Consider the following 19,834-nt stretch of genomic DNA (forward strand, 5'->3'; position numbering starts at 1 on the left):
CTCCAATAACATACTCTGCCATTTTCAAATGCCAAATTAATTCGTGGATGTGGCAAAATTTTACCAATTTTTAGATGTTCGATTGTTTCGTCTTCAAAGTGCATACATTGTTTAACGAAATTCAGGAATTTTTCATTCATAACAGTTGAGAAATGTGATAATTTATTTAAATTTTCATCGTTGCAAAGTTTACGCACAATTTGTTCACATATTCGCGTATTTGCATCCACATCAAATAACGGCACGCCATAATGTACATCGAGCAATGTCCATTCTTCAGTTGCATCATTGCTATCTGCACTTATCTCGCACGCTCCTCGGTCATTAATTGGAATTTCAACTGAACCTTGTGATACTAATTCTGGCTTACTAAACTCACCAATAGAACTTGAATCGCAATTTGCTAATTCTGTAGCTAATAACTCATTACAGTCATCTGAAGTGTATAAGTTTGAAGGTGAACTATTTTGAGGACTTACAGCAAAATAATTCTCATCTGGACTTTTTAATTTATTACTTGGCGAACTTGGTACACGTGCAAAGCTAGTAACTTCTGAATTATCCGCAGGTGATAGGAGGTCCTGCACAATTGGCACTTTCGTTGAATTTATATCAGAGTTAGATTCTGAATTTGGCACATCTTTAATTTTGTTACTGTTTTCAGAGATTTTTGTTTTGCTTTTCGGATGCCTTAAATTAACATTTATTTCATAAACATCGCACCCAATATCAGCAACACCTGTGTTGAGGAATGATATGAAACCACAATTGTGATTTAAGTCTAAATGTTCACTTAGTTTTTGTACAGCTTTATGTTTTGACCACTTAGCTTGACGTAAATCGTATTCATCAAAAGGAAAAGCTTCATAACGTAATTCTCCTGGCTTACGTATGCCATATCCTTGTATCAGCACACAACCATTTTTTAGTTGTTCATTTATATTACGAAAATTCTCAGAATTTATAACATATGAATCGGAATGTAAGATATTTACTAGCAATTTGCCATATCCGAGAAAAACTCGTGGTAAAGACTTAAGTACAGTGCCTTGGCATAAAAATAGACTAGGTGGACCATATCCTGAAAGAGTAGCGCATTAATTGAGTTTAAAAAAAATAAACTACATTTGTACAAACCAGTTATGTGATTGTAAAACAGTTTCGTCCACATATGAGAACAGTCTGAACTCTTAAAATATTGTCCGAAGAGGGGAATGCTAAAAAGATGAGATATTGAAGCTGTTAGTGGTGCTGCAGATATTATAAATTTATATTTTTTCTCCAAAACTCGATCACGAGTTTTCTGATCTAAACACTCCAAACATTCTAAACGTAGCAAATCTAATCCTCCTGGTAACAAGTTGCGAAGCGCGCAAATCGTTGATCGCAGTATTACTGCATGAGCAAAATAACGTGATACATCGCCTTCACCTTCAGCATCCAGTAATGATACTTTTTCCAATTCTACAAGAAACGAATCCATACTCTCTTCAGAAAGCTTACCAACTTCGAACATGGTAACCGCATGATTTTTAAGACCTGGCGATAAATTGCCCATCATCAAAAAGGCTGTAAGTGTCGAATCAAATAGAAAACCAACACGTTTTCCGATTTTTTCGACCTTTTCAATAGTTGTTGTTTGCTGTGTTCCTGATGCGGATTCTCTAATGCTGAGTTTGGTTGTACTTTCACTTAGATCATCTATTTCTGAACTAAATTCTTGTTCTTCTGTATTTGGATCTGAAGTTTCATTTGCTTGAGGAGATGGTGCAGACATATTAGCGAAACTGAAGTCACTATTGTTACCATCTGATGAAAGATATCCAATTGAACTGTTGTCTTTATCCTGCTTGGGACTACTCTGCGTTAAGCGAGAATTTTCGGCATTGATAAAATTGTTGTAGTTAAGTGGAGTTATTTGTGGCACTTCTTTCATATTAGAACGTTCTTTCATATATTTTGTCCAACTGTGATGAAGTTTTGGTTTAGTCCCTGGGCTTTCGCTCAATACTTCTTTTATTTGCGCAAAGCCTAAACGACAAAATAACGAGACAGCGTATTTGACAGAATCCAATTCCACCTGCAACATCTGTGCTAGTTCAGAGATGGTCATATGCTCATCAGCACTCACAAAAATTTTATACAATAAATTTTCAAAATAATCTCCACTGACTCGATTCATAACAAAATTTTTTAATGGTGGTATACATATACGATCTTCACCAGATATAGGTACATCTAAATAAACTAACCCTTTTCTATATAAACTATGTACTAGTACATAGTCACACTTTCCTGCTGTTTGAGAGCCAAAATCAATTAAGTCATCTATTAGACTTCGTTCTGCTGTTGTAACATAACGTATATCTGTCTCGAGTACATAAGCAACTTCAATTCGCCACCAAGGTTCAATATGTATTCTAACTGGGAAACGTGGCATAAAATCCATAGGGTTTGCTTTCGATCCAAACAATATAGCACGAGGGGATGTGTGTGTCTTTATGTCACTGATCAAAGATAAGTATTCATTTCTGCCAATGCCAAGCACTCGTAGGCAATCAGCTGCTGTGAAATTCGGTAACGTATCATAACTTTTATCATTGCGTAGCAGTTGACTTAGAACTTCCAAATAATAATTGAAAGGTGTAAACCGCATTCCCTTTGTTACAATATCCGCCAAATGATATGGAAATAACAATAAATTGTTAATGCTTTTCTGCACTAGGAGTTCATAATAACGCTGTTCGTGGCGAAAAACCTTTGATGCAAGATTTCCACGAAAGCGTAACTGATTTTTAAGACTGTAATTGAAGACATATTTTTCATAGTCACGTTGATTATTCTGCAGCACCTGTCGCAGGTGTACGGGTAGTTGCTGCCATGGAATGTTTTTACGCACACAATTTGCAATATCTTCTGCCACTTTTTCAGTCGACATTTTAGGAATAATGTTTAGTAATCATTTTTTAAAACACATATACGATTACATATCTTCAAAAACGTTTCAAATGGTTCTAATTAAAACAAATTTATCAGACTTTTTTAATTTTTCTGCGCAAATATTGATAAAAACACTTTTCCTTTATTTTTTTCATTCGTTAATACGTTAATACGTTACTTTTGAAACGATGGAAACGAAACGTTTGTATTGATGCTTGTAACTACTAAAAATTTGAATGACTTCTTCAGTACTATTGCGTAGTTTGTTGTTTAATTTTTATTAACAGTTATTATTAGGTTTTTGCTTTTTAAGCATATCGCAAAAGAACAATCGTTTAATTTAAAAATAACATATTAAACAACAACACTGCTGACTTATTTAGACCAACCATCTAATTTAGAAATCTCTTATCTAATAAGCAGCTAACTAAAAATTCGTCTATTGTGAACGACTTTTGGAAGTACATGCTAAATTTCCAGTTAACTGTCAACGAATGATTTCGTTAATGTTTCATATTTCGTGTCGTCATTGTTCGTAATAAATACGTTACTTGTTCTTTTTATTATTTAACTGTTAAAAGGCATGAAAATTGATATTTTATTCAAAATCATGTAAAAAAAAATATTCTTACCAATAATTACAAAGAATTATAATTCACTTTCGAAATTTGGAAGGATTGGAAGGATCAGATGTAAAAATCGTGACAATTAGCACGATAAATTATAAGTTCACTGCTCGGAATCACTTTTATATTATTTAAACAAAGGTACGCTATAAAATACAAACAATAAATTTGAATTGGACACAATAAACAAAATCAAAATTTTGAAATTTTTTTGTTCACAAAATTAACATATTTTGAAGTTCCACATTATTAAAAAACTATAATGCGTTTTACAATGTGACTATCACTTACAACACTGTCAGCTGATATATCATTATTTGAGTAGCGAAGGTACCGTTGATAAATACAAATCTGTTATGTTAATATCAGGGTAATCTACTCAGGCTAGGTACTTTGTGTTTTGTTCGATTGACAAGTCTTGATGGAATTAAGATTTACTCTAGATCTGTAAAATTGTGTCCAATGTTTTTTAGAGTAATCTAACATTTTTGTTGTTGAGTTAGTAAGCACTTCTATTTTTCATTATACATATGTCGAATCAAATCACACTTTATCTGTAAAGTCACATAAAACAGCTGTCAATTTTAACTGTTTTAAAATTTCTAGTGGTGTTATAAGTTAATTTCGAATGTTATACATTTCGCTTGAGTGAATCTTGATTGATAATGCTGCCCCAGATTTACTAATCGAAAACGGCAATAATATAAAATAAATTTAAAACGAAATTTTATGGTTTTTTCTATATCGAAACGACATTGAAATACGACAAAATGACAAAATGCACAATAAAGAAATAGAATAAATTTTAAATTAAACCCGAATGTAAAAACTTTTATTAATTCCCCAAGAAATTCAACTCTAAATAATCAGAAAATGTGTAGGCTAACAATAGGTTTGTTTCACGAGCTAGTAGTAAAACTCAAGTAAAACACAAGCAAAGTACAAACTCAGAGCGTAACACAAATAAAGTCCGAAATTAAACTCTTTACACAGATTTTCACGGAACAGCTTTGTGTAAAGTATTGTGACAACACCTGTGCTGCGCAAATAAACCAAAGTTAAATTCACACTAAAACAGCTGATTCACACATCAACACAAATTTTACTTAAAATAAAATGCAAGAGTAAAGTCCGTGTAGCATTTTTAAATTTCGATAAGGATGTTACGCTCTCTCAGATGTTCTCATTTACTCGAAAATTTGCTGATGGAACGCACTTTTGTAATATTGAGAAGTGAATTTCAAAAATATTTGTATTGGATTTTAATAATATTTCACTATTTGCTAACTTTAAACATTAAAATGGAAATATTTTCACTTTTCTCAAGCAAAAATTGTCTAAATTCTAATAATTCTATTGTATAAATTAAAACTATGCAGACAAAATTCCTTCACTGTTTATTTTAAATAATCAAAATATATGTTTGTTGTTATTCCTATGGAACCTTTGGTAGGTGCATACTACTTTTAAATGCAACTCTACCATTTCAATGATTTAGAAATTTATGTTCTTTATAGAATACATAAATAAGGAAAACACTGTAGTCTTAATAGAAGTTTTTAATAAATTAATATTGCACTAATTATAAAAATTAAAAAATAATATAATATATAAAAATTTTTTATATGTGCGCATGTTAAAAATAGTTTTATTTTGAAATTAGTTTTTTTTTTAAAAGGATAACTTGAGAATACAAAGTAGTGACGATCGATTTTTTGCACTACTTTTCGTGATTATTGACGTTTTAATACACAAAAAAAATTCAAATTGAAATTTATTTCTTCATGAGTTCAGAGAACAAAGACGTAAATGGCGACTTATCTTCTAGGTATTAAAACATATAATATATTATAAAATGAATGTTCTTTTATATTATTCTTTTAAATGTTCTTTAGTGGCAATGAAGAAGCGTCATTAACTAGCAACGATCTCGTATATCTACAAAGTCCTGCAACATCAAGACCACCAAATAAAGATTACGATATGAAGCGAAATGCAGTGAAAGCATTGATTGAACGATATTTTTATCAGCTGCAGAGCGGCTGTGGTAATCCAAAATGCTCAAATTCATTTTGTGCTTCCAGTGGCAAAGTTGCACCTATGACTCCTAACGAAATAGCTGCTAAAGCCTTACAACTTGTATCCCAGGAAGCAAAATTATGCGATTTTGATAATCATTTAGCAAAAATAGCACGCACACAAAATGATTCGCCCACGACGAGGTAATATATTTAATTTGAATATAAAAAGAGGTACATTTTATTCATGCCCTTTAATATTTCTTTAGTAGTTCAAATGTAAGTTCAGCAACAACACCTAGTAAACAAGACTCTGAAATGATGGGCTCTAATGAAATAAAATATAGCGAAGGAAGTGGTATGAGTGCACTTATAAGAGCAAGTAGTTCAAGTTCAACAGTATCTACTAATACAAATATATCTAGTTGTGCCACAGAAGAAGAACCAATACCGCATATAATACCAACAACTTCATGTGCATGGATTCCGCATAATATAGAATTAAATCAAAATGTTACAAATCCACCTAAATCATCTATGCCCACTCAACCACCAATAGATTATTTAGATAATAAAATTTTAGAAGAATTAATTGAAGAAAGTACGCTATGTAACAATTTTGAGCGCTTAACCGATGTTATTAAAGATGTGTTTGGTGACATCAATAAGCTTAGTAAGAGTTTTATGCGCTCATTGAACCAGAAAGATTTAAATTCAAGAGCAGCTACTTCTAAAATACAAGCACTTCTGAGTAAATCACCTAAAGACTTAAAGAAAGAAGATTTACGAATTTTAGAAGGTGAAACTGAGAAGGATGAGGACAGTTCTGTTCAAGTAGAAGAAAATGTTCCCACTTTAGATGTTGTGGAGCCGATGAATACCGACGAAGTCTATGATGATGAAAATACTACATTTCAATCTAATAGAAGTGATACTATGGTAGATTTAGAAAGCTTAAGACAAATCAAAAACAAACTTTTTGATTTGGATAAATCGGAAATACGAATGGCCTTAAATGAAGGAATTTCAACATTAATAGAAAAATTAAAATTTTCTGTAACATTTAATTGGGAAAATGTACTTCATTGTTTTGTAATACTTTTTGATATGCCATTTGGTAAGTTCTTTGATATGGATTCTCATATGAGTTATTTACATATAACAAAATATTGTTAATATAATGACCTATAATTATATAAATATTTTTTTTGTTGCTATGTATAACTTTAATAAATTCATTTTTCAATTTTTATATTTTGTAATTTTAATTTTTTTTTTTAGCTTCTAGTACCTTTGCTGATATGGAATATATCGACCGAAACTTGCCAAAACTTTGCAGTGTCGCAAGAATTTTACCTGTTTCGGCACAAGCCCGGTTAGCACGCATTTGGGCAACAAATTGTAGCGATCTACTTTTAGCATTGGTGCAATGTTGTCAACAACTTATAACTATTCAGACTATGTTTGATGAAGAAATGGCACAAGAAAATCAAGAAATTATTTCAGTAACTAAAATATTAAAGGTGGGCGTTATTATATTTATATTTGGTTAAATGAAATTTATTTTTACTCATTTTTTATTTTTAATCATTTAAGATTGCCTTCTATGCCAACATTTTGGCTAGTGAATTAGATACTCGTAAATCTTTAGATAGTCAAGATGTAGATGTGGTGTCAACTGTAAATGAAGATGAAGACGACATATTTAATTATATGCAAGAACCTAAAGGAAATGCACATAAATTTGCCGAAGATCCTCTTGAAAAGGAACTAGGCATTTCCAGTCTCGACTGCAGAGTACCATTAGTGCCATTAGAGGAATTTTACAACGAGGCATTTAGTGAAATTATACAAATGGATCGTGATTATATGTCCTATAGAAATTTATCATTTGATCCTAATGGTAACAATGTTGTTTATATATTTTTAATTAAAATATTTTACGTGATTATATTGTATTAATAGGTCCTCATTTCTCATTCATGCTGTATTCATTTATTTTAACCCCCGCTACCAAAGTTATTGCTCTATATTACGACAGTCGCATAAGAATGTTCAGCGAAAGAAATTTATCATTATATACTATGGTAAATTATAATTCTGAAAGTAACCATAGGCCAGATTTGAAATTAAGAATTAATCGTGATAACATAATATCTGATGCATTAATTTGGGTAAGTTTGAAAAATTAAAGTAAAGCTAAACATTGTGTTTAATAATAAAATTTTAAAATATTAAATAAGAATTTTTTCAACCTTTTTTTTTTTGTAGTTGGAAATGGTTGCGATGTCAAATCCTAAGGATCTTAAGAAGCAATTAGTTGTAGAATTTATCGGAGAACAAGGGATTGATGAAGGAGGTGTTTCTAAAGAGTTCTTTCAATTGATCGTTGAAGAAATATTCAATCCAGATTTCGGAATGTTTACCCAGCAGAAAGATACAAATTATGTATGGTAAGTTAGTAAAATATTTTATACTTTTTACTTTATGTTGATTTATACAAATGAATATTTTTCTATTTAAGGTTTAACACTTCGCCATATGAAAATGATGCACAATTTACCCTTGTTGGTATTTTATTAGGATTAGCAATTTACAACAATATTATACTGGCTGTGAATTTTCCAATGGTTGTATATCGAAAATTAATGGGTGGTGTAGGTACATTTTACGACTTAAAAGATTGGAGTCCAAGTTTATATAGTGGTTTAAAATCGATGTTGGACTATGAAGAAATGGATATGGAAGATACATTTATGCAAACATTTCAAATAAGATACAACAATGTTTTTGGAGAAGTGGTAGAGCACGATTTAAGACTCGGTGGCAGTGAAATCATTGTAAATCAGCAAAATAAACAAGAGTTTGTTGACTTATATTGTGATTTTCTTTTAAACAAAAGCATTGAAAAACAGTTTAAAGCTTTTAAAAAAGGATTTGAAATGGTAACAGATGAATCACCTTTAAAATTACTTTTTCGGCCAGAAGAAGTTGAAATGTTAGTCTGCGGCAGTAGGGTAAATAAAAATATGATTTTCCATAAAAACTATTTTTAAATAATATTTGGCTTTTTTTGTATATAGAAATTTGATTTCAATGAATTAGAAAAATCTACCGAATACGAAGGTGGCTATAGCAAAGAAACTCAAATTATAAAAGACTTTTGGAACATTGTGCATTCAATGCCTGAAGAAGCCAAACGGAAATTACTTGAATTTACAACTGGTTCTGATCGTGTACCTGTTGGTGGCCTAAGCCGTCTAAAATTATTAATAACACGTAATGGACCCGATACGGATCGATTGCCCACCTCACATACATGTTTTAATGTGCTCCTATTACCTGAATATAATAGTAAAGAGAAATTAGAAGAACGATTACTTAAAGCTATTAACTATTCGAAAGGTTTTGGAATGTTGTAATAAATAATTTAATGTTAATTTATTGAAGACAACAGTAGGTAAAATTAAATTAGCTCATCGTCTGAAAAGTGTTTTTTCTTTATATTTCATATTGTTTCTTTATATTGGTTTTTAAAGTTTTAATCGATTTTCGTATGAGTTCTTAATGAATTAAATTTAAAGTTAACTTTTAGAAATATCAACCAACCATCGTGATGAAATATACTCATTTTTTCATTTAATATATTTTCGAATTTTGTATATAAATTTATAAAATATATAATTTATATATAATTAATTATATAATGTTTTATAAATATATTTAAAAAAATAATTTGTAGTTACAAGTGTATAAAATTAAATTAAGAATGCTTATTCTATCGGCAGCAATTGTGTGGGTTTTGAAATGGATATGTATGAGTGGTACTTAGTAATTTTCATAGAAATTGTATGTTCAATATTAATAAGTGCAAAAATATAAAATTCAAAATGCTCTTATAAAAGATGAAATCAAAGCAAGATCTGTGTTCTATTATTTTATTTTCTTTTGAAAACTCAAAAGAATAATTGATTTTAAAGTACATCGTTTCGCTACACAGACATAGGGTCACAAAACAATAAATTTGCATCATAAAGCATTTTTTCCACATCCAGGGCTTTCGGACGGGTTATAACATATTCTTTTAATATAATAACTACCACACCAAATGCAACATCATTTATTCGAGTAAATCAATTTATTGCTCTGTTATTATTTGTAAAATGATTAAAATCAAAATGAACGTATCAATAATTTACAAAAGGGTAATAGGAAAAAATTCAAAATTTAGCGAAAAATAACTGCAGACGTAACTAATAATGCCAGGTTGCAAAGTAATTTCAAAAGCAGCAGATGGTGTTGTTGTGGTATTAACTTATAAATATATTTGTGTCTGCGCATTCTGTAAAAAATATAGTACATGGGTTAGGAGTTGTAGTTAAATGATATTATAGTTAAATGCTCTATTACAGTTTCGTGGACGAAAATTGTGTCTAAAAACCTACAATTGTTCGTTTGGTTATACTTTGTTATAATCAATAGAATTCTATTTTGGAGCATTCTAATCCGATCAACTAGTTTGGACAAAAATTATTGTTGATCTAAATCAGAGCCTGAATTTACTATTAGCTAAAATTTGAATACAACATAGCACGAGATATAATGCTATCGTCAAACCTAAGCACTTCTGGAATGGAATCGACAATTTTTGGATAAGTTTACAAAAGTTGGTTCCTTGTGTGTGGCTAGGGACGGGTCATGTTGAAACACCATTCCATATAAAAAAATGCATACGCCCAATGCTGATTCCTCTTAAATTTTATATTATTGATTTACTAACATTGCAAACAGTTGAAAAGGGATGAAGTACATCATAAAAATTCCATCTCTGTAGCCCTGTACATATCGGAAGTAATACATTCATTTATTTATATTCTCAATGAATCATATGAGCTTTTTCTTACTAAATTCTTTAACTGTATTAAATTTGACAAATAGTTAACGCGTGATAACTAAGTAAATTTCAGGAGTATCAACATAGTGTATTCAGCTATTGCGAATATAAAACTTTTTTATAACTATTAATTTTTATTTAAAAATTATAATAATAAGTTTACAGTATCACAATTAACGCTAACTTGCAATTAATGCGATTATAGTGTACCAATCTGTCGCATTTATTCCTATGCCCAGTACAACTAACAATTTTTTACCATAATAGAAAATCACATTGGACACATTCACAGATGTTTGCTATATGTACCCACTTTCAACTTTCTAGTTACTTGTCGTCTACTGAGTTTTGTCGTTTACTTCTTCTTGGTTCACACTTCAATAATCGAATGAATGTAATAGTACATTCACATTGTCTCATTTAAGCGATTTTGCTTATTATAATCACTAATAAGCATGATTTACCATACAAAGAGCTTTCATATAAATAAGCTCATTATAATGTGAACGCTTCTTCATTTATATAAATGAGCAAGTGCCTAAATGAGACAGTGCGAACATAATATAATACAGGCTCTATATATTGCGTAATTTTTATTAATTAAAGGTTGTTGAAAAGTAAAGTAATAAATTTTTATTATACACTACAATAATAGTAAAAAAATCTTTGTTGTTATTTTTAAAAATTCTTTTACTTAATAAATTGTAAATGAACGTCTGTTATGAGGGTAATGATTATATTACTTAATATTAACCATAATGTTTTATCAGAAAGGTTTCGAAAAGTAGTGGACAACAACGAAAATTTATTATTATTTATTTATTATTATTTATTATTATTATTATAAATTATTTAATTAATTGTCTTTTTGACTGACCAAACTTGTTAGACATGTTATCTTAAATGAAGATTGCAGATGATTTCACTTTCCAAAATTCACTTATCAAAAGTATTGGTAGATATCTATGATAGTCGTAATATTAATGCATGTACAAAAAAAATTTTTTTTCATTTGTAGGGTAACAAAATAATCGTTTAAAATTACATTAACATCTGGCATGAATTTGCAATTTATTAAGTAATACCACAAAATACACCACATGGTGAAAATATTTCACATATGATATTGTTTTACTCCAATGTGGTAACACTGTTTGTAAAGCACATATGTTTTGTTTATAAGAAAATTTGTTGTTATTAATTCATATAAATAAACAGAGATTTTGGAGCTCATTCGTGCTACTGTATTCGACGGGTATTGACTGTATCGCGTCGTCCAATTAAAAGTTTTGTGCGGTTGTTTGTTGGTTTTTATTCATATTTTGAAAAACGTTCCATACTATAAAATGCAATTGTAAAAATAAACCGCGGAAAAATAAAAGTAAACATAAAAAAATGCAATTATTCGGCTTCTTTTGGTTATTGTTTACATTGTGTTATTGTTCGCAATCGTTCGCGGAGGAGAGTGTGAGTTCAACGGATGCAGGAATCGGTATGTTGCAACATTTTTGTTTATATGAAGAATTCTGTTTTATTTCCAACGAAATGAGATCATACATAATATTTCTTTATTGGTTACTATATATATGCGCTTTTTTAATTGCAATAAAATGTAAATGATACAAACCGCATTCGAAGTGCATTTGTGTTTAGAAGAATGCACTTATCAGTAAAAAATTTTTCCAGTTACCAGTAACTATCCCCAAAATAAATGTGTACATTATTGTTGCCATATATTATCCTGGCGTTTATTAAGTGATTGGAGGGAAGTTTATAATTTTAGATAAAAATACTATATAATTCTATAATTATAATTATATATATACTATATAGTAAAGTGTCTGATATTTATAATAAAAGTATATAAAATTTAGAAATCGATATATAAAATATCCGTACATATTCACAATAAAGTAAAAATGTTAAGAATAAATAAGTTTAGATATAAATCTAAATAAATTATATTGCCATTTCTGTGGTTTATTTTCCATAAACTAATTAGTTTACTAGTTTTGCTAATACGTATACAGTTTTAAATCGATCTCATTAGTTTTTGATAAATTTGTAGATTTTTTTATTTAAAATTTATTTGTATAAAAAAAGACATAAATTTTTTTAAGGTTTGAAAATAAATATTTCCATACTGGAAATAATAAAATGTATTATGTAAATTGCTGTATAATCGTAATTAAATACGTTTTTAAAAGCGACCATTTGCGTCCTATGCAAATTTTTGAATCGGCATACTTTGTAACCTTGAAAATAAACATAAAACTTTTCTTTTAATTTTGTAGGTTTTTATAGAAATTTAGTTTATGACTGTGACAATAAATACCTTCTTTTTTTAAAATAAAAAAAAATACCTTTTTAAAATATATACAAAATATATAGAATTTATCAGATTAGAAATACTCTCGTTAAAATCATCCAGTTAAACACTTCAAGAATGAGAAACGCTAAACACAAGTTATCATTCGTTTTCACTCACTTTCACTTTCACTTTCTAAGCCCTGTCTTAAGAAACAATAATAGAATAGAAAAGAAATAAACTGGATACCAGCTCCCACTGGAGCGAAGCACTGCGACCATAGTTGATCTTTTGTGCTACAAGAGACCCTTACCAAATAGAAGACATTCAGCCTTCCGAATGAAAGCCAGAATATCAATCGTTGAGGACCTCCTAATGTCAGGAGGGGAGAGTTATTCTCGACCTAGTGACCTTCTCCAGGCCCAGATCAAGGTTGGGCAGATACAGAGTATGTGACTGGACAATCTGTTTCTTCGGGCAGACTTATTTTGTTAAGGTTGTAACGTAGTCCATGGTGACCTGTTAAATATGTTAAATGTTCTGCTGAAGAAGGATACCTTACCATAACTGTAGAAATGAATCAGCTCTTTAGCTTGATGGTTACCTGGAATGTCGCGCCAGTTGCAACTTCTCTCATCTGAAAACCATTTATTAATCAGAGATCTAGTTGTAGACTAACTTAATCCACAATATGGTTCCGGTTCACAGAGTTGAATGGTAGATCCTGACCTCAATAGACTGTTCGCAGACTCATTACCATTGATTCCTGTGTGATCAAGCACCCAACAAAGCATCACTTTATTTTTGCTTGCCAACTGGACAGCATGTCATAGCAGTCTAACAGAAGCTTTGAGGAAAAAATAATAGTTTAATATAATTCTGTTCCGATCTCTGTTGGTTGTGAATTTGTTGTAAAAGAAGTTTTTGAAGGCATATAATAGCATTATCTGCGTCTGACATTACAAGTATTAATAGGTATTTATTTGTTTTCAATTACTTGAGGCACTTTTGATTGTTTTATGTTCCATATGTTCGATTTGTCTAAGCTTAATATTAAAAAAAAGACAAATGTGTACCTACACTGAAATGATCATTATTTTTTAGCTCTCCATTGACAGAACTTATTTATAAAAGACGTTTCTAGTAAAACCACGTACCTACGAGCATTGAAACGGTACAGAAATAGCAGATGAGCTGTTAAAATTATACGACCTTTAAACACAATATTTTCGCTTGTTACTAAGTGTTTGTATCAGTAAAATTTTAATAGAGCAATATATACCCATTATATACCATTATATATAATGGTATTAATACTATTTTAATATTGTTCTGTATGCTAACGGACCACTTTTAAACAAAAAGCTGAGAGATTGAATAATCCCTTTAACGATTCATACCGAACAAAAATAAATATCAAACGAAATCGTTTGATATTTAAAAACGGGCTCCTTTGGATCCACGTAACAACCCAAACTAATTTACGTAAAGTCGTCTACAGTTGTTCATTAAAAACATATCACTACAAGTATGTGCGATATGTACATAAGCAGATAGTATTCATAATAATTCAAATATATACATTATAATAAAAGCTTAAGTGTTAATTAACAGCTCTAAAAAACAAAACAAAAAAAAATGGCAGGTACGGAGTACCATGAAAAACAATATAATATATTTAATACATAATAGAATTTATGTTTAATTGTGCCTTTTGGCATTTAATTGATATTTTCATGTTAACTGGAGTTAACTAACATCCAATAAGTTTAATTTGTCTTAAAATTTTTTCAGAGACTGCTATTGCAGAAATATTAGCTGTAACATCTGTAAATGTGGCTATAGAACGTATTTGAAAAAGTTTTGACTTTTTCGAATTAACGAATTTTAGTTAATTTCATACGTCTTAACCAATGTACCGTCATTAACTGCTTTAAAATAATTTTATATAATACTGCTACAGATCTATCAAGTCTATGCGTTTTTTTGGTAAGCCCTTTATACCTAAAATAATTTTTAAAAATGAACGAAAATGATTGAAGATTGTGGTAATATTGAACTTATGGCTCAGCGTAATGAATTTTTAATTAAAAATTAAATTAATTAAATTAAAAATATTTTTAGATTTAAAATTTTTTCTATTTAAATAAAATCTTTTGTAGTAGGACATAAAATTCTTAAATAAAATAATTAAGAACAGGGCACGAGTTCAATCCCTGGTACTTGCAGTCTCAAAAAATTATTTATGAATAATTAAATACAAAAACTAATTCTAACACCACTAATGATTCTGATATTTCGCAATAATCAAAACAGCTGTTGGATCAGAAAAAATAAATTCAATTAATTAAAATAATATAAAAAGATTTTATTTTTTTTTTGTAGTTCACTACTTTTCGAAACCTCTCTATAAAATAATTAAGATATTATTGCAGTGTATCAAATTGTTATTAATTCTAAATTTATGATCACGTTTTTTTGTAATTATAATAAATTTTCCATTATTTATTAATAAATATATTCTTATTAAAATGTATTTTTGTTTTCAGAAAAGGTCAAAGCTTTCACAGTAGCTACAGAACGTACGGATGGATTCCTGAGATATATGCGCTCCGCACGTGTGTACGATATCGAGGTTAGATTTACCTAGAAATTAACATTATTTCTTTTATGGCTCTTAAATTACTTTTTAACTATTAGGAACAAAGATTAACATATAATCTAGATGTACGAAATAGTTAATATTAAATTTATTTCAAACATTTAGCAATAAAGTGTGAATTAAGTATTCAAATTCAATACAATAATACAACAACACCCGTTAGTTAAGTACAAAGACCGGTTAATTTCTCGACTCTTATCATTAAATTGAGAAAAAAACATGTTTCAAAAGTTGAAAAGAACATAGGTAGAGCAATGATTTAAACTCTTTTAAGTAAAAGTTGTTAAAGCGGTTTATGAACCGATTTCATATGTTTATTAGTTTACAATAAAATTAATTAGTTTAATTAATTTAAATTTATTTAGCTCGACTCGATTTGCGTAAGAAACTTTTTATTTGAAACATCAATAAAAAAATCAAGATTTTTCTTCTTACTTAGAAACACTGATAATATTTTGTTGGTCAGCTATCAATTGTTCATGCGACTGTATCTGTGCATATAACTTAAACGTTTCTCCATGCATCCGGCCTACTTGGTATTCGGACAACACATTCTGAACATGTGTGGATTCTTATTTCATGTTCAGTTGATTAATTTTACTTTTTTGTTTTGAATTTTTCTTGTTAAAAGTTCTAATTTTGTTATATTGTATTTGCTATCATCACTTCTTGAATATACAACCAAACATAGGCACATCTGAATGAGAACATATTTCGTACAATGTATAATATAGTTTATATATTATATTATGATTTCTGTTTTCCTTATATTTTTATATGACTTCGTCTCTTTTGTGGTCACGTAGTCTGCAATAATTTCACTTGAGATTCTCAGAAAATATCAGTTTTATTTGCCGGCCGCTGTTTTTAAATTTCACAATATTTTGATAACCTTTAATATAAATCGTTAGATGGGTTAAATTTCTTTCCTTATCTTTAAAATATTATGCTGCTATTGCTTTTATGTAAAATATATATATGTTTATTAGATTATACTATAAATTAATATAATAAAAAAAATGTTAAGCCTAATTCTTATTTTTATTATTACTATTACATTATTATTATCATATCTTATTATTATTATTATTATATCTTATTATTATTATTTTATCTTATTTTTATTATTATACAATCAAACTTTCATAACTCGAACTTCTATAACTCGAATTTTCTATAACTCGAACTAAAAAGAGTGCAAAAGAGAGGGTTTTAGAAAGCAAATTACAATCTGCTTTTATAACTCGAACTTCTAAATACGAATAAAAATATTGTCTCGTGCCAATAGGAATATGAGAAAGTACGTTCTATTAGTCGAATTTTTGTTTTAAGTTTGAATCCATTTTAGTGTTAGGGGAAGTCTGTTTTTCCAAACCAAATGTTTAATTTATTCTACCTTATGTTGATACTTTGTGCAAAGGCCAATCGCTTACAACGTGATTTAAGGTAAATCAAAATAGCTTCCAATGCTACTCTTAACGATTATATTGTGCTAGTCAATGAATTTTGTAGATCAACCTTTCCTACGGATGACGATATTATTGAGCATTATAGAGCTCTGAATTAGTGAATCCGATTCTAAGCGCAACGAAAAGTAATGATGAGAATTCGGTGGATGAAATTGTTCTACAGGCTTTTAAGAATGAAGTCATTCAAAGTCATTTAAAATTCTGAATTTTTATTTGCAAACAAATGATACTACAACTGATGATCACTATAAGGCTTGAAATAAATTGGAATCTCTAGGACAGTTGTTGCTACACGAGGATGACGTCTTTCTTTTTGGGAAATTTAACCTATTGAAAAATTTGTTACAGTATAACCGTGGCCTCGTAAAGACTGTATATGTACGGTGGATAGATATCGAGATATCCATAATATGGAGAGAGGAATTGACAAATAGATCTTAAGGGGATGGCGATATTTATTGGAGCGCAGTTGATTATGCTCTTATACAAGAAACATTTTTAATTCTACGGCACGATTTCGTTAACAGCTTTGGTAAGATTGTGAAGCTAAAGGATAATAATTTTAAGTGATTAAGCCACTGTATCCTATATATCTATCATAAGCACGATTGAAGCCGTAACAAAGCATGTTTCCGAGCAAAACAACAGAATACTTTTCATAAAAGCATTAAAAATTTGAAGTTTATTTTTAAAAAATATACATTTCCTCTCCACATCTTAAATCAGTATAGAGCAGAAACGCAAGCTCTAGTTCAATAAAAGCCATATTAAAACAGTGGTATTTAGCACAATAAACTCTCTGAAGTGTCATCTATAGTATTCCTAACTAAATAATAATATCAATAATATTAATAACGATAGTAATATTCATAATACTAACAATATTATTAAAAATAATAATAATATACCGATAGCTTTCATTAGAGCATCCAAGTCAATAGTAATGGGGTAGTGTGTCGCTGTCCTACACTGTTGATAGACAAATTTGGTTCGCTTAGAGGGCCACAACTTAGCATGAACAACCGTCATAAATGCTTTTTATAAAGGTAGGTAATCGAATTATGACTGCCCCGGACGGAATCATTTTTGATTTTATTTGACATCTGTTTAGTGGTTTTGGAACTCAAGTCATGAGTATATATTTTCTTAATTACTGGCCATAACAATATTTTCTGTTAAGTGAAATAATTTAAATTAACTTTAGTCGCATACAATATATTATGTTTCATACTGGACTGCTGTGTAATTTAGCTCTATTCAAATAACAATAGATTTTGTTTATACTGCCCATATTTTTGTATATTGTAACATTATACTGCATTGAAAGTAAATTATCCATTTTTTTATTGTCTTATTTAAGCTAAGTATAGGCTACCCACAGACAGAGCTAACAAAGTCATGATTTAGTTATTCCTACTCCAGTTTCTTAAACTGTGTAAGACATCAAGTCAATCGATTCTAACTTCGTGAATAATTTCATTATAAAATACATTCTTTTTAATTACATAAAACATCAAAGAAGATAATCATTAGTTTTTTTGCTTTGTTATATATAAATAAATTAAATGCGTTAATCATCTAAATTTTGCTTTCGTTTTGCTTTGTTCACAGCGTGTATAACTCAATACTAAATAACCATAATTGCTTAATTATAATTTTTGACTTGTTCTATCGAATATTTGCATAATAATCGTAATAAGTAGACAGTATTCAAACGTTTATCGCAGTTTATTTCTTCATAAATATCTTATTTATCATCTAGATTTAATTTAATAATGAAAAAATGGTCGCACTTATGAAAAAATTTTGCAATTTATTTAATTATATGATTCATATATTTTTTAAATATATTTTGAAATATTTTATATAGATTTGAGAAAGAATATCAAAATTTAAGTATACATAGTTTGTTTTTATCTATATTTAACTTCTATTACAAGATAACAAAAGAGATAATGATCAAAAGACAACTGGTATCCATATTTATATAACGTATAAATTTATTCATACTAATTAGAATTTAGTTACTTATGCAAATTTAAATTAACGTTAGCATAATTCTTCACTATTGAATAAGTTCTCGTTTATGCCTTGATCTCTATGTATTTCTACTGAATATAAGTTTCAGAACAGCCTTACTTTGCTTTGCATTCATGTGAGGGATATTCTATATATATATTAGAAAACTTCGCGCCAAGGAGTTCTGGCTTTTATATATAACATGCTTCTCTCAACAGAGCTTTAAGTCCAGAGTATTTTTTAACTATTTCGGTTGGTTAGAATACTGTATAGTTTTATTGTATTGTAGGTATATATACTGCTAAGTATAATCTTTGCTATTATAAGGATTTATTTGCTACTATTTTATTTACCTCACCATTTTTTTGCTCATTTAATACCGCACAGTGTGCCAGAATTAAAATTAAATCATCAAAATTTGGTATTTTCTAAACTAGGTAGTAGAGATATTCAACTAAAATTGGGCCCATAAATTTAGGCCTAAACATTGTCAATTTTTCGATTTTTTTTTTGAATATCTCAAAAACTATAATAGGTAGAAGTATAAAATTTGGTTTACAAAATACTTGTATTATATTAATAAGGTTTAGAAATTTTTTTTTGTATTCTAATGACTGCATTAATCACTTTCCATGCATTATTTATAAAAATATTTTTATTATTTTAAAAAAAATGTTTTTTCTATTTTATGGAAGTATATTCACATAACATTTTTACCGTTAATTAAAAAGATTTATTTTAATCCTTAGAATATACTTATTAATTATATGTATTTAAAAAAGTATTCACTTTTAAAAAATAGTAAAATTTAATTGGTGAAAAATACAAAAAAAAAACAAAAATCAGCCATATTTTATGGTCTCTTTCACTTCTTTCTGTGGTACCCAAAAAATGTATC

At 29.0% G+C, this 19,834-nt stretch overlaps 3 protein-coding genes across 5 annotated transcripts in view; 2 read left to right on the plus strand and 1 right to left on the minus strand.

Annotated features, from left to right (window-relative positions):
* The window catches only part of LOC119668737 (calcium-transporting ATPase type 2C member 1), a 198,114-nt gene that overhangs the window by 89,417 nt on the left and 88,863 nt on the right, over nucleotides 1-19,834 (plus strand). The window lies entirely within an intron of this gene.
* Nucleotides 3-3,067, minus strand: LOC119673282 (protein FAM91A1-like; the record flags this gene model as incomplete). Its single annotated transcript, XM_038084547.1, has 2 exons — nucleotides 1,138-3,067; nucleotides 3-1,081 (listed from the first exon to the last, which is right to left on the minus strand). Coding segments are annotated over exons 1-2 (2,880 nt in total), but the record flags the coding sequence as incomplete, so codon positions are not given.
* On the plus strand, nucleotides 5,244-9,069 carry LOC119668739 (ubiquitin-protein ligase E3A-like). 2 transcript variants are annotated; one of them, XM_038078348.1, is made up of 9 exons: nucleotides 5,244-5,394; nucleotides 5,462-5,788; nucleotides 5,854-6,701; nucleotides 6,866-7,107; nucleotides 7,181-7,487; nucleotides 7,550-7,758; nucleotides 7,856-8,037; nucleotides 8,109-8,601; nucleotides 8,668-9,069. In XM_038078348.1, the coding sequence occupies exons 1-9, from the start codon at nucleotides 5,351-5,353 to the stop codon at nucleotides 9,004-9,006; spliced, it is 2,991 nt and encodes a 996-aa protein (XP_037934276.1). In that variant the 5' UTR covers nucleotides 5,244-5,350; the 3' UTR covers nucleotides 9,007-9,069. The 2 variants fall into 2 exon arrangements, with proteins under 2 accessions (XP_037934276.1, XP_037934277.1); XM_038078349.1 differs by having other exon boundaries at nucleotides 5,857-6,701.

This window comes from Teleopsis dalmanni, chromosome 1 (assembly GCF_002237135.1).
Source record: "Teleopsis dalmanni isolate 2A chromosome 1, ASM223713v2, whole genome shotgun sequence".
In the NCBI taxonomy this organism is placed as follows: Eukaryota; Metazoa; Arthropoda; class Insecta; order Diptera; family Diopsidae; genus Teleopsis; species Teleopsis dalmanni.

What these genes read in the sequence shown, in the direction of transcription:
- LOC119668739 (XM_038078348.1), top strand. Translation starts at nt 5,351, where the DNA reads ATGAGTTCAGAGAACAAAGACGTAAATGGCGACTTATCTTCTAG. An exon ending in CAGTAACTAAAATATTAAAG is followed by an intron (nt 7,108 to 7,180) that starts GTGGGCGTTATT and finishes TAATCATTTAAG; the next exon opens with ATTGCCTTCTATGCCAACAT. An exon ending in TTTATCATTTGATCCTAATG is followed by an intron (nt 7,488 to 7,549) that starts GTAACAATGTTG and finishes TTGTATTAATAG; the next exon opens with GTCCTCATTTCTCATTCATG.